The following is a 14,302-nucleotide window of genomic DNA, read 5'->3' on the forward strand; positions in this document are numbered from 1 at the left end:
AGGGTCTCGTTGCCCTGCATGAGCTTGCCGTACTCCCAGAATCACTGAAACGTCCAGGTTGGAAAAGACCCCCAGCATCCCCAGCTCCAACCCATAGCCCTGCTCTACAAGATCCGCCTTGAACCATATTCCCAAGCACCACATCTAGTCGACCCTTAAACACACCCTTAGCAACTGACTCCCTGGGCAGTTCATTCCGGTGCCTGACAACTCTCTCTCTGGAAAACCTTGTCCTGATGTCCAGTCTAAGCCTACCCAGTCTCAGCTTGAGGCCATTGCCCCTTGTTCTCTCTCCACTTCTCTGTGAGAAGAGACCAGCAGCAGCCTCTCCACTGCGTCCCTTCAGGTAGCTGTAGACAGCAAGCAGGTCTCCCCTCCGCCTCCTCTTTTTCAAACTAAACCGCCCCGGCTGCCTCATAAGATTTCTTCTCTAGGCCCTTCCCCAGCTTCCTTGCCCTCCTCTGCACCCACTCCAGCACCTCCACATCTCTCTTGTGCTGCAGCGCCCAAACTGAAGAGACTGCTCCACATGTGGCCTCGCCAAAGCCCAGTACAAGGGGACAATTGTTCCGTGCTCCTGCTGGCCACAGCATTTTTAGTACAAGCCTGGATGCCCTTGGCCTCCTGGGCTGCCTGGGCATGCTGCTGGCTCCTATTCGGCTGCCTGTCTCTTAGAACCTCCAGACCCCTTTCTGCCAGGCAGCTCTCCAGCCACACTGCCCCAAGCCTGTAGCGTTGCTTGGGGTTCTTGTGACCCAAGAGCAGGAGCTGGCATGTGGCCTCACTGATACTCATCCCATTAACGCTGGCCCAGTGATCTAGCCCGTCCAAGCCGCTCTGAAGGGCCTCTCTGCCCTCACGAAAATCATATGCCTGTCCCATGGCAGACAAAATCCAGAGGAAGGCAGTGAAGCCTCTCCACTCTTCCTTTTCTCCCTGCTGGCCTTAGCTGCAAGCAGAACGTGTGGGCAGAGCTTTGCGGAGGCTGCCCTTCTCCTGCTTGCTGCCTTTGCCTCCCACACCAGTGCCAGGTGCTAGAGGATGCGCGTAGAGGAGGTGCCCAGAGCCCAGCCTCTGAACGCTCCCTTCTCGGAGTTGCTTCCCTGGCTGCTCGCAGCATCTGCGGGGAGGGAGCTGTGGCACACAGCATCCGTGGGGCTGGGTGCCAGGGGACCATTGAGCCGTGTGTGCCATGCATCCTTCACATCAGGCCGAGTCCCTGTGTGGTGCCAGGGAGCACCAGGCGAGAGCTGCAAAGCCTCTGGCAGTGTCGCTCTGAGGGGCACGCTCCTACCTGCCCATTCAGCTCTTCCTGCACTGGAGAGGCCTTGGATGATCACATCCATCCTGCCAGTTGCCTACTGTCCCATCAGACCTGCCCACTATCGAGACCCGTGGCCTGGCCTGAGACCCTCTTCTGGCAGATGGTGGGGTGAAGGCCATTGTGGCGCAGGGAGGGTGTGCTGGCTGTGCACAGCGTGAGGGCACCCCTCGAGCTGCTCGGAAGCTCTGGCTTTGTTGTGGTGCTGTCTTGGGCAGGGGGAGGGAGCTTTGCTGCAGGCAGACGGGCCTGACAACGGCTCAGCTGGTTGTGCTCACTGTGTGGAGGTGAGGTGGGGACAACTCGCAGCCTGTGTGTGATTGCTCTGGGACCATGGGCAGAAGGGGCTATGGACATTTCCCTCGATACAAGCATGCTGTGTAGGCAGAAAACAAGGGCAGGGCAGGGCAGCCGACGATTGGCCTCCTCTGCTCCCATACGTAACTCTTCTGTGCTTACCCTGCACACTGGCTGTTCTGCACGACGTTTCTGTGCACAGCAGCGCACAATGCTATCATCTGCTTCTTTCTCCTTCCCTAGGAAACAATGGCACAGGAAATGGGAACACAACTGCGCCTCCGGAGGGTTCAGGTAAGGAGAAGAAGCAGTCAGTCAGCAGTCCGTTAGCCCCTTGTGTGTGCAGATGGGAGGAAGTCAGTCCCCGAGAGCTGTGCGGGTCCCAGCGGGAGGGTCTCGTTGCCCTGCATGAGCTTGCCGTACTCCCAGAATCACTGAAACGTCCAGGTTGGAAAAGACCCCCAGCATCCCCAGCTCCAACCCATAGCCCTGCTCTACAAGATCCGCCTTGAACCATATTCCCAAGCACCACATCTAGTCGACCCTTAAACACACCCTTAGCAACTGACTCCCTGGGCAGTTCATTCCGGTGCCTGACAACTCTCTCTCTGGAAAACCTTGTCCTGATGTCCAGTCTAAGCCTACCCAGTCTCAGCTTGAGGCCATTGCCCCTTGTTCTCTCTCCACTTCTCTGTGAGAAGAGACCAGCAGCAGCCTCTCCACTGCGTCCCTTCAGGTAGCTGTAGACAGCAAGCAGGTCTCCCGTCCACCTGCTCTTTTTCAAACTAAACCGCCCCGGCTGCCTCATAAGATTTCTTCTCTAGGCCCTTCCCCAGCTTCCTTGCCCTCCTCTGCACCCACTCCAGCACCTCCACATCTCTCTTGTGCTGCAGCGCCCAAACTGAAGAGACTGCTCCAGGTGTGGCCTCGCCAAAGCCCAGTACAAGGGGACAATCGTTCCGTGCTCCTGCTGGCCACAGCATTTTTAGTACAAGCCAGGATGCCCTTGGCCTCCTGGGCTGCCTGGGCACGCTGCTGGCTCCTATTCAGCTGCCTGTCTCTTAGAACCTCCAGACCCCTTTCTGCCAGGCAGCTCTCCAGCCACACTGCCCCAAGCCTGTAGCGTTGCTTGGGGTTCTTGTGACCCAAGAGCAGGAGCTGGCATGTGGCCTCACTGATACTCATCCTATTAACGTTGGCCCAGTGATCTAGCCCGTCCAAGCCGCTCTGAAGGGCCTCTCTGCCGTCACGCAAATCATATGCCTGTCCCATGGCAGACAAAATCCAGAGGAAGGCAGTGAAGCCTCTCCACTCTTCCTTTTCTCCCTGCTGGCCTTAGCTGCAAGCAGAACGTGTGGGCAGAGCTTTGCAGAGGCTGCCCTTCTCCTGCTTGCTGCCTTTGCCTCCCACACCAGTGCCAGGTGCTAGAGGATGCGCGTAGAGGAGTTGCCCTGAGCCCAGCCTCTGAACGCTCACTTCTCGGAGTTGCTTCCCTGGCTGCTTGCAGCATCTGCGGGGAGGGAGCTGTGGCACACAGCATCCGTGGGGCTGGGTGCCAGGGCACCACTGAGCCGTGTGTGCCAGGCATCCTTCACATCAGGCCGAGTCCCTGCGTGGTACCAGGGAGCACCAGGCGAGAGCTGCAAAGCCTCTGGCAGTGTCGCTCTGAGGGGCACGCTCCTACCTGCCCATTCAGCTCTTCCTCCACTGGAGAGGCCTTGGATGATCACATCCATCCTGCCAGTTGCCTACTGTCCCATCAGACCTGCCCACTATCGAGACCCGTGGCCTGGCCTGAGACCCTCTTCTGGGAGATGGTGGGGTGAAGGCCATTGTGGCGCAGGGAGGGTGTGCTGGCTGTGCACAGCGTGAGGGCACCCCTCGAGCTGCTCGGAAGCTCTGGCTTTGTTGTGGTGCTGTCTTGGGCAGGGGGAGGGAGCTTTGCTGCAGGCAGACGGGCCTGACAACGGCTCAGCTGGTTGTGCTCACTGTGTGGAGGTGAGGTGGGGACAACCCGCAGCCTGTGTGTGATTGGTCTGGGACCATGGGCAGAAGGGGCTATGGACATTTCCCTCGATACAAGCATGCTGTCTAGGCAGAAAACAAGGGCAGGGCAGGGCAGCCGACAATTGGCCTCCTCTGCTCCCATACGTAACTCTTCTGAGCTTACCCTGCACACTGGCTGTTCTGCACGACGTTTCTGTGCACAGCAGCGCACAATGCTATCATCTGCTTCTTTCTCCTTCCCTAGGAAACAATGGCACAGGAAATGGGAACACAACTGCGCCTCCGGAGGGTTCAGGTAAGGAGAAGAAGCAGTCAGTCAGCAGTCCGTTAGCCCCTTGTGCACACAGATGGGAGGAAGTCAGTCCCCGAGAGCTGTGCGGGTCCTAGCGGGAGGGTCTCGTTGCCCTGCATGGGCTTGCCATACTCCCAGAATCACTGAAACGTCCAGGTTGGAAAAGACCCCCAGCATCCCCAGCTCCAACCCGTAGCCCTGCTCTACAAGATCCGCCTTGAACCATATTCCCAAGCACCACATCTAGTCGACCCTTAAACACACCCTTAGCAACTGCCTGCCTCCCTGGGCAGTTCATTCCGGTGCCTGACAACTCTCTCTCTGGAAAACCTTGTCCTGATGTCCAGTCTAAGCCTACCCAGTCTCAGCTTGAGGCCATTGCCCCTTGTTCTCTCTCCACTTCTCTGTGAGAAGAGACCAGCAGCAGCCTCTCCACTGCGTCCCTTCAGGTAGCTGTAGACAGCAAGCAGGTCTCCCCTCCGCCTCCTCTTTTTCAAACTAAACCGCCCTGGCTGCCTCATAAGATTTCTTCTCTAGGCCCTTCCCCAGCTTCCTTGCCCTCCTCTGCACCCACTCCAGCACCTCCACATCTCTCTTGTGCTGCAGCGCCCAAACTGAAGAGACTGCTCCAGGTGTGGCCTCGACAAAGCCCAGTACAAGGGGACAATCGTTCCGTGCTCCTGCTGGCCACAGCATTTTTAGTACAAGCCAGGATGCCCTTGGCCTCCTGGGCTGCCTGGGCACGCTGCTGGCTCCTATTCAGCTGCCTGTCTCTTAGAACCTCCAGACCCCTTTCTGCCAGGCAGCTCTCCAGCCACACTGCCCCAAGCCTGTAGCGTTGCTTGGGGTTCTTGTGACCCAAGAGCAGGAGCTGGCATGTGGCCTCACTGATACTCATCCCATTAACGCTGGCCCAGTGATCTAGCCCCTCCAAGCCCCTCTGAAGGGCCTCTCTGCCCTCACGCAAATCATATGCCTGTCCCATGGCAGACAAAATCCAGAGGAAGGCAGTGAAGTCTCTCCACTTTTCCCTTTTCTCCCTGCGGGCCTTAGCTGCAAGCAGAACGTGTGGGCAGAGCTTTGCGGAGGCTGCCTTTCTCCTGCTTGCTGCCTTTGCCTCCCACACCAGTGCCAGGTGCTAGAGGATGCGCGTAGAGGAGGTGCCCAGAGCCCAGCCTCTGAACGCTCCCTTCTCGGAGTTGCTTCCTTGGCTGCTTGCAGCATCTGCGGGGAGGGAGCTGTGGCACACAGCATCCGTGGGGCTGGGTGCCAGGGCACCACTGAGCCGTGCGTGCCAGGCATCCTTCACATCAGTCCGAGTCCCTGAGTCCCTGCGTGGTGCCAGGGAGCACCAGGCGAGAGCTGCAAAGCTTCTGGCAGTGTCGCCCTGAGGGGCACGCTCCTACCTGCCCATTCAGCTCTTCCTCCACTGGAGAGGGCTTGGATGATCACATCCATCCTGCCAGTTGCCTACTGTCCCATCAGACCTGCCCGCTATCGAGACCCGTGGCCTGGCCTGAGACCCTCTTCTGGCAGATGGTGGGGAGAAGGCCATTGTGGCGCAGGGGCGAGTGTGCTGGCTGTGCACAGCTTGAGGGCACCCCTCGAGCTGCTCGGAAGCTCTGGCTTTGTTGTGGTGCTGTCTTGGGCAGGGGGAGGGAGCTTTGCTGCAGGCAGACGGGCCTGACAACGGCTCAGCTGGTTGTGCTCACTGTGTGGAGGTGAGGTGGGGACAACCCGCTGCCTGTGTGTGATTGGTCTGGGACCATGGGCAGAAGGGGCTATGGACATTTCCCTCGATACAAGCATGCTGTCTAGGCAGAAAACAAGGGCAGGGCAGGGCAGCAGACGACTGGCCTGCTCAGCTCCCATACGTAACTCTTCTGAGCTTACCCTGCACACTGGCTGTTCTGCACGACGTTTCTGTGCACAGCAGCGCACAATGCTATCATCTGCTTCTTTCTCCTTCCCTAGGAAACAATGGCACAGGAAATGGGAACACAACTGCGCCTCCGGAGGGTTCAGGTAAGGAGAAGAAGCAGTCAGTCAGCAGTCCGTTAGCCCCTTGTGTGTGCAGATGGGAGGAAGTCAGTCCCCGAGAGCTGTGCGGGTCCCAGCGGGAGGGTCTCGTTGCCCTGCATGAGCTTGCCGTACTCCCAGAATCACTGAAATGTCCAGGTTGGAAAAGACCCCCAGCATCCCCAGCTCCAACCCATAGCCCTGCTCTACAAGATCCGCCTTGAACCATATTCCCAAGCACCACATCTAGTCGACCCTTAAACACACCCTTAGCAACTGACTCCCTGGGCAGTTCATTCCGGTGCCTGACAACTCTCTCTCTGGAAAACCTTGTCCTGATGTCCAGTCTAAGCCTACCCAGTCTCAGCTTGAGGCCATTGCCCCTTGTTCTCTCTCCACTTCTCTGTGAGAAGAGACCAGCAGCAGCCTCTCCACTGCGTCCCTTCAGGTAGCTGTAGACAGCAAGCAGGTCTCCCCTCCGCCTCCTCTTTTTCAAACTAAACCGCCCCGGCTGCCTCATAAGATTTCTTCTCTAGGCCCTTCCCCAGCTTCCTTGCCCTCCTCTGCACCCACTCCAGCACCTCCACATCTCTCTTGTGCTGCAGCGCCCAAACTGAAGAGACTGCTCCACATGTGGCCTCGCCAAAGCCCAGTACAAGGGGACAATTGTTCCGTGCTCCTGCTGGCCACAGCATTTTTAGTACAAGCCTGGATGCCCTTGGCCTCCTGGGCTGCCTGGGCACGCTGCTGGCTCCTATTCGGCTGCCTGTCTCTTAGAACCTCCAGACCCCTTTCTGCCAGGCAGCTCTCCAGCCACACTGCCCCAAGCCTGTAGCGTTGCTTGGGGTTCTTGTGACCCAAGAGCAGGAGCTGGCATGTGGCCTCACTGATACTCATCCCATTAACGCTGGCCCAGTGATCTAGCCCGTCCAAGCCGCTCTGAAGGGCCTCTCTGCCCTCACGAAAATCATATGCCTGTCCCATGGCAGACAAAATCCAGAGGAAGGCAGTGAAGCCTCTCCACTCTTCCTTTTCTCCCTGCTGGCCTTAGCTGCAAGCAGAACGTGTGGGCAGAGCTTTGCGGAGGCTGCCCTTCTCCTGCTTGCTGCCTTTGCCTCCCACACCAGTGCCAGGTGCTAGAGGATGCGCGTAGAGGAGGTGCCCAGAGCCCAGCCTCTGAACGCTCCCTTCTCGGAGTTGCTTCCCTGGCTGCTCGCAGCATCTGCGGGGAGGGAGCTGTGGCACACAGCATCCGTGGGGCTGGGTGCCAGGGGACCATTGAGCTGTGTGTGCCATGCATCCTTCACATCAGGCCGAGTCCCTGTGTGGTGCCAGGGAGCACCAGGCGAGAGCTGCAAAGCCTCTGGCAGTGTCGCTCTGAGGGGCACGCTCCTACCTGCCCATTCAGCTCTTCCTCCACTGGAGAGGCCTTGGATGATCACATCCATCCTGCCAGTTGCCTACTGTCCCATCAGACCTGCCCACTATCGAGACCCGTGGCCTGGCCTGAGACCCTCTTCTGGCAGATGGTGGGGTGAAGGCCATTGTGGCGCAGGGAGGGTGTGCTGGCTGTGCACAGCGTGAGGGCACCCCTCGAGCTGCTCGGAAGCTCTGGCTTTGTTGTGGTGCTGTCTTGGGCAGGGGGAGGGAGCTTTGCTGCAGGCAGACGGGCCTGACAACGGCTCAGCTGGTTGTGCTCACTGTGTGGAGGTGAGGTGGGGACAACCCGCAGCCTGTGTGTGATTGGTCTGGGACCATGGGCAGAAGGGGCTATGGACATTTCCCTCGATACAAGCATGCTGTCTAGGCAGAAAACAAGGGCAGGGCAGGGCAGCCGACGATTGGCCTCCTCTGCTCCCATACGTAACTCTTCTGAGCTTACCCTGCACACTGGCTGTTCTGCACGACGTTTCTGTGCACAGCAGCGCACAATGCTACCATATCCCTTCTTTCTCCTTCCCTAGGAAACAATGGCACAGGAAATGGGAACACAACTGCGCCTCCGGAGGGTTCAGGTAAGGAGAAGAAGCAGTCAGTCAGCAGTCCGTTAGCCCCTTGTGTGTGCAGACGGGAGGAAGTCAGTCCCCGAGAGCTGTGCGGGTCCCAGCGGGAGGGTCTCGTTGCCCTGCATGAGCTTGCCGTACTCCCAGAATCACTGAAACGTCCAGGTTGGAAAAGACCCCCAGCATCCCCAGCTCCAACCCATAGCCCTGCTCTACAAGATCCGCCTTGAACCATATTCCCAAGCACCACATCTAGTCGACCCTTAAACACACCCTTAGCAACTGACTCCCTGGGCAGTTCATTCCGGTGCCTGACAACTCTCTCTCTGGAAAACCTTGTCCTGATGTCCAGTCTAAGCCTACCCAGTCTCAGCTTGAGGCCATTGCCCCTTGTTCTCTCTCCACTTCTCTGTGAGAAGAGACCAGCAGCAGCCTCTCCACTGCGTCCCTTCAGGTAGCTGTAGACAGCAAGCAGGTCTCCCCTCCGCCTCCTCTTTTTCAAACTAAACCGCCCCGGCTGCCTCATAAGATTTCTTCTCTAGGCCCTTCCCCAGCTTCCTTGCCCTCCTCTGCACCCACTCCAGCACCTCCACATCTCTCTTGTGCTGCAGCGCCCAAACTGAAGAGACTGCTCCAGGTGTGGCCTCGCCAAAGCCCAGTACAAGGGGACAATTGTTCCGTGCTCCTGCTGGCCACAGCATTTTTAGTACAAGCCTGGATGCCCTTGGCCTCCTGGGCTGCCTGGGCACGCTGCTGGCTCCTATTCGGCTGCCTGTCTCTTAGAACCTCCAGACCCCTTTCTGCCAGGCAGCTCTCCAGCCACACTGCCCCAAGCCTGTAGCATTGCTTGGGGTTCTTGTGACCCAAGAGCAGGAGCTGGCATGTGGTCTCACTGATACTCATCCCATTAACGCTGGCCCAGTGATCTAGCCCGTCCAAGCCGCTCTGAAGGGCCTCTCTGCCCTCACGAAAATCATATGCCTGTCCCATGGCAGACAAAATCCAGAGGAAGGCAGTGAAGCCTCTCCACTCTTCCTTTTCTCCCTGCTGGCCTTAGCTGCAAGCAGAACGTGTGGGCAGAGCTTTGCGGAGGCTGCCCTTCTCCTGCTTGCTGCCTTTGCCTCCCACACCAGTGCCAGGTGCTAGAGGATGCGCGTAGAGGAGGTGCCCAGAGCCCAGCCTCTGAACGCTCCCTTCTCGGAGTTGCTTCCCTGGCTGCTCGCAGCATCTGCGGGGAGGGAGCTGTGGCACACAGCATCCGTGGGGCTGGGTGCCAGGGGACCATTGAGCCGTGTGTGCCATGCATCCTTCACATCAGGCCGAGTCCCTGCGTGGTGCCAGGGAGCACCAGGCGAGAGCTGCAAAGCTTCTGGCAGTGTCGCTCTGAGGGGCACGCTCCTACCTGCCCTTTCAGCTCTTCCTCCACTGGAGAGGGCTTGGATGATCACATCCATCCTGCCAGTTGCCTACTGTCCCATCAGACCTGCCCACTATCGAGACCCGTGGCCTGGCCTGAGACCCTCTTCTGGCAGATGGTGGGGTGAAGGCCATTGTGGCGCAGGGAGGGTGTGCTGGCTGTGCACAGCGTGAGGGCACCCCTCGAGCTGCTCGGAAGCTCTGGCTTTGTTGTGGTGCTGTCTTGGGCAGGGGGAGGGAGCTTTGCTGCAGGCAGACGGGCCTGACAACGGCTCAGCTGGTTGTGCTCACTGTGTGGAGGTGAGGTGGGGACAACCCGCAGCCTGTGTGTGATTGGTCTGGGACCATGGGCAGAAGGGGCTATGGACATTTCCCTCGATACAAGCATGCTGTGTAGGCAGAAAACAAGGGCAGGGCAGGGCAGCCGACGATTGGCCTCCTCTGCTCCCATACGTAACTCTTCTGAGCTTACCCTGCACACTGGCTGTTCTGCACGACGTTTCTGTGCACAGCAGCGCACAATGCTATCATCTGCTTCTTTCTCCTTCCCTAGGAAACAATGGCACAGGAAATGGGAACACAACTGCGCCTCCGGAGGGTTCAGGTAAGGAGAAGAAGCAGTCAGTCAGCAGTCCGTTAGCCCCTTGTGTGTGCAGATGGGAGGAAGTCAGTCCCCGAGAGCTGTGCGAGTCCCAGCGGGAGGGTCTCGTTGCCCTGCATGAGCTTGCCGTACTCCCAGAATCACTGAAACGTCCAGGTTGGAAAAGACCCCCAGCATCCCCAGCTCCAACCCATAGCCCTGCTCTACAAGATCCGCCTTGAACCATATTCCCAAGCACCACATCTAGTCGACCCTTAAACACACCCTTAGCAACTGACTCCCTGGGCAGTTCATTCCGGTGCCTGACAACTCTCTCTCTGGAAAACCTTGTCCTGATGTCCAGTCTAAGCCTACCCAGTCTCAGCTTGAGGCCATTGCCCCTTGTTCTCTCTCCACTTCTCTGTGAGAAGAGACCAGCAGCAGCCTCTCCACTGCGTCCCTTCAGGAAGCTGTAGACAGCAAGCAGGTCTCCCCACCGCCTCCTCTTTTTCAAACTAAACCGCCCCGGCTGCCTCATAAGATTTCTTCTCTAGGCCCTTCCCCAGCTTCCTTGCCCTCCTCTGCACCCACTCCAGCACCTCCACATCTCTCTTGTGCTGCAGCGCCCAAACTGAAGAGACTGCTCCAGGTGTGGCCTCGCCAAAGCCCAGTACAAGGGGACAATCGTTCCGTGCTCCTGCTGGCCACAGCATTTTTAGTACAAGCCAGGATGCCCTTGGCCTCCTGGGCTGCCTGGGCACGCTGCTGGCTCCTATTCAGCTGCCTGTCTCTTAGAACCTCCAGACCCCTTTCTGCCAGGCACCTCTCCAGAAACACTGCCCCAAGCCTGTAGCGTTGCTTGGGGTTCTTGTGACCCAAGAGCAGGAGCTGGCATGTGGCCTCACTGATACTCATCCCATTAACGCTGGCCCAGTGATCTAGCCCCTCCAAGCCCCTCTGAAGGGCCTCTCTGCCGTCACGCAAATCATATGCCTGTCCCATGGCAGACAAAATCCAGAGGAAGGCAGTGAAGCCTCTCCACTCTTCCCTTTCTCCCTGCGGGCCTTAGCTGCAAGCAGAACGTGTGGGCAGAGCTTTGCGGAGGCTGCCCTTCTCCTGCTTGCTGCCTTTGCCTCCCACACCAGTGCCAGGTGCTAGAGGATGCGCGTAGAGGAGGTGCCCAGAGCCCAGCCTCTGAACGCTCCCTTCTCGGAGTTGCTTCCTTGGCTGCTTGCAGCATCTGCGGGGAGGGAGCTGTGGCACACAGCATCCGTGGGGCTGGGTGCCAGGGCACCACTGAGCCGTGCGTGCCAGGCATCCTTCACATCAGGCCGAGTCCCTGAGACCCTGCGTGGTGCCAGGGAGCACCAGGGGAGAGCTGCAAAGCTTCTGGCAGTGTCGCCCTGAGTGGCACGCTCCTACCTGCCCATTCAGCTCTTCCTCCACTGGAGAGGGCTTGGATGATCACATCCATCCTGCCAGTTGCCTACTGTCCCATCAGACCTGCCCGCTATCGAGACCCGTGGCCTGGCCTGAGAGCCTCTTCTGGCAGATGGTGGGGAGAAGGCCATTGTGGCGCAGGGGCGAGTGTGCTGGCCGTGCACAGCGTGAGGGCACCCCTCGAGCTGCTCGGAAGCTCTGGCTTTGTTGTGGTGCTGTCTTGGGCAGGGGGAGGGAGCTTTGCTGCAGGCAGACGGGCCTGACAACGGCTCAGCTGGTTGTGCTCACTGTGTGGAGGTGAGGTGGGGACAACCCGCAGCCTGTGTGTGATTGGTCTGGGACCATGGGCAGAAGGGGCTATGGACATTTCCCTCGATACGAGCATGCTGTCTAGGCAGAAAACAAGGGCAGGGCAGGGCAGTCGACGATTGGCCTGCTCAGCTCCCATACGTAGCTCCTCTGAAATTACCCTGCACACTGGCTGTTCTGCATGACGTTTCTGTGCACTGCAGCGCACCTTGCTACCATCTGCTTCTTTCTCCTTCCCTAGGAAACAATGGCACAGGAAATGGGAACACAACTGTGCCTCCGGAGGGTTCAGGTAAGGTTGAAAATCTGTCTGGCTCTGATGTTGGCAGTCTGAAGTAACTTAGTTGTAGAAATTTGCACGGGGTTTAAGCGAAGCATCTTGTTGTCCTATATGGGATTTTCTCAAGATGAAGGTGGTGATGCCTTGCTTTTGTCTCTGGTGACCCTATAAGGAAGGAGAAATTTGTGGTAAGGTGTTGCAGAGTCTCCCCTTTTTAGTCCTTTTTGCTGCCTTTGCCACCCACACCTGTGCTTTGTATTTCCCGGACCTTCATACAGAGATCACGTTTTTAATGGTTTCCTCAGAAAAGTGTTCCTGATGATTTTTGGCTCTTGGTCATACAGTTAGTAGACACCAAGTTTTATGAATGCCAGCTACTTGTGATGGGTGCCTTTGTATCATTTGTTTTTCGGAGTCGTCCATGATTACGCAGGTCCTTATCACACTGCGGAGTCACTTAGCATCTCGCTCATGGTGTTTCTGCCTTCCGCTCTTACCTGCTGGTCTTTACTAAATGTGTAGTTTTGGCATGATTCCAGTTGTGACATTTCTCTCTAGTTGTGATTTCTTCTTTCTGAATTGGAGTTTTCCTTCAGGAAGGAACTGTGAAATCACAATATGTGGGGACGAGGTCTTTACCCATTGAAATTTCATTACATATTTTCTCTTCCATGGTTTTTGGTTTGAAAGAGAGTTGCAAGTTTTTGTCCCATTATAGAGATATTCTATGCTTCTTCTTTGAAAATGTGCTTATAGAGTTATGTGAAAGAAATCAGATAGGGTTTAAAACCAAATAATTATGACTTGGGCAAGAATTGTAACTGCTATCCTATATATACTGTATATTGAAATCTAACTGTTATGTATTGGTATCAAAATATATACTGTAAAGTCTTTATGGACTATATAATTACTTAGACAAAGTGTAATAGTGACCATTTTAGGCAAAGACCATACCCTATAACAAAAGTTCTTTGTTGACACTGCAACAAATTGCTGAGCAGCATAATTTGTTATCTCCTTGAGGAATGCATATGACGGAGATTAATTAGGAAGCTTCATACCACAACCATATGTCTGTGGTAAAGGACCTTATCACAAGACTGTATTATAACACCAGGGCAGCATTAAAGACATGCAGGCTATTGTATTCTGCTTTTCTTCTGGCTTTGTCACTGGTTTTGGCAACCCTCAATAGACTCTGTTTGTTTGACTTGGTTTTAGTTGTGTTAAGTAGGGCTAAATTGTGAATGCTCTGTATGACAGAGAATGAATTCCAGCCTCACTCTGTGTCCTCGCTGCGATATCCTGCTGGATTCTATGCAGGAAACAGACTATGCAGATATAAATGAAGTAAGATATAGACATGTGCCTCTATAGTCTATAAAATGTACCAGGTATTTTCCTTTAGCAGGAGTATATATGAACTATTTAATATGCAAAGTATTTTATGCACAAACTGGCTATCAGAATTTCTTATAAATCCTGATGTCACTACCTTTCATCTTTTTACCAGGTGACTTTTGTTATGGAGACCCTTGTGGAAGCAAATTAGCTAAATGTGTTTCTTTAGCTACTCGTTTTAACTGCCTATGCCAATACGGATTCTACTATAGCAACAAGGATTGTCACAGAGGTGAGTTGCAAAACAGCTGTTTGTATTTTTAGTTGCCTCATGAAAAATTGCTTAGGTGAGGGTTTTTCTCACATATCCCTTGTTCTCCAGTTATAACTGAAAACATAATCACTCTGGGAAACTGCCTGATGAATAATGCCTTACTTCGCAGTCAGTCACTACTACAATGACCTAGATTGTTATCTCACACAACAGTAACAGCCAAAGAAGTTAATGTGCTAGGAACAGCAGGCAAATTCTCTGTCAGGGGTGCTGGAGATTAAAATGAGTGAAAGCAGGAAAAAATGCAAGTGTAAATTTAGCGTCAGGTATTAATAACTGGGATTTAAAAAGGCCCAAACCCATCAAGACTTCTGAACAATTGACTTGTTTTTCCCTATCACTAAACACTCATCACAGCCCTGTTGAAATGCATCTCTGAGGGGATGCTAAAATCCAAGTGTGCAAGCAAATGGGTGCCAGCAAGCAGGATTCTGAAACTTCCTTGTGAGACCAAAGACTGAATTGCTTTCTCACATTATGCTCAGCCATGTTAGTGCCTGTGAATTTAGAGACTTTAGTACAGGTATCTTCTCACTAAATGCTGTCACACTTCAGATGGAGGCTTTTGTTAGCTTCAGGCCATGCTTATGGTTTAATTTAATTCAGTTCCATAATTTGGCTGGTCTGGCTGACCTCAGGATCTCAACCACTTCCCAGGTA

The 14,302-nt window shown here is 55.3% G+C and overlaps 1 protein-coding gene across 1 annotated transcript in view; it reads left to right on the forward strand.

Moving 5' to 3' along the window:
* The window catches only part of MUC13 (mucin 13, cell surface associated), a 43,252-nt gene that overhangs the window by 14,475 nt on the left and 14,475 nt on the right, over nt 1–14,302 (forward strand). The window contains exons 11-17 of the mRNA XM_064154323.1: nt 1,862–1,912; nt 3,870–3,920; nt 5,892–5,942; nt 7,901–7,951; nt 9,909–9,959; nt 11,926–11,976; nt 13,481–13,600. Of these exons, the coding sequence (XP_064010393.1) occupies nt 1,862–1,912; nt 3,870–3,920; nt 5,892–5,942; nt 7,901–7,951; nt 9,909–9,959; nt 11,926–11,976; nt 13,481–13,600 (426 nt within the window). The remainder of the gene's footprint in view (nt 1–1,861; nt 1,913–3,869; nt 3,921–5,891; nt 5,943–7,900; nt 7,952–9,908; nt 9,960–11,925; nt 11,977–13,480; nt 13,601–14,302) is intronic.

Source organism: Pogoniulus pusillus, chromosome 2 (genome assembly GCF_015220805.1).
Source record: "Pogoniulus pusillus isolate bPogPus1 chromosome 2, bPogPus1.pri, whole genome shotgun sequence".
In the NCBI taxonomy this organism is placed as follows: Eukaryota; Metazoa; Chordata; class Aves; order Piciformes; family Lybiidae; genus Pogoniulus; species Pogoniulus pusillus.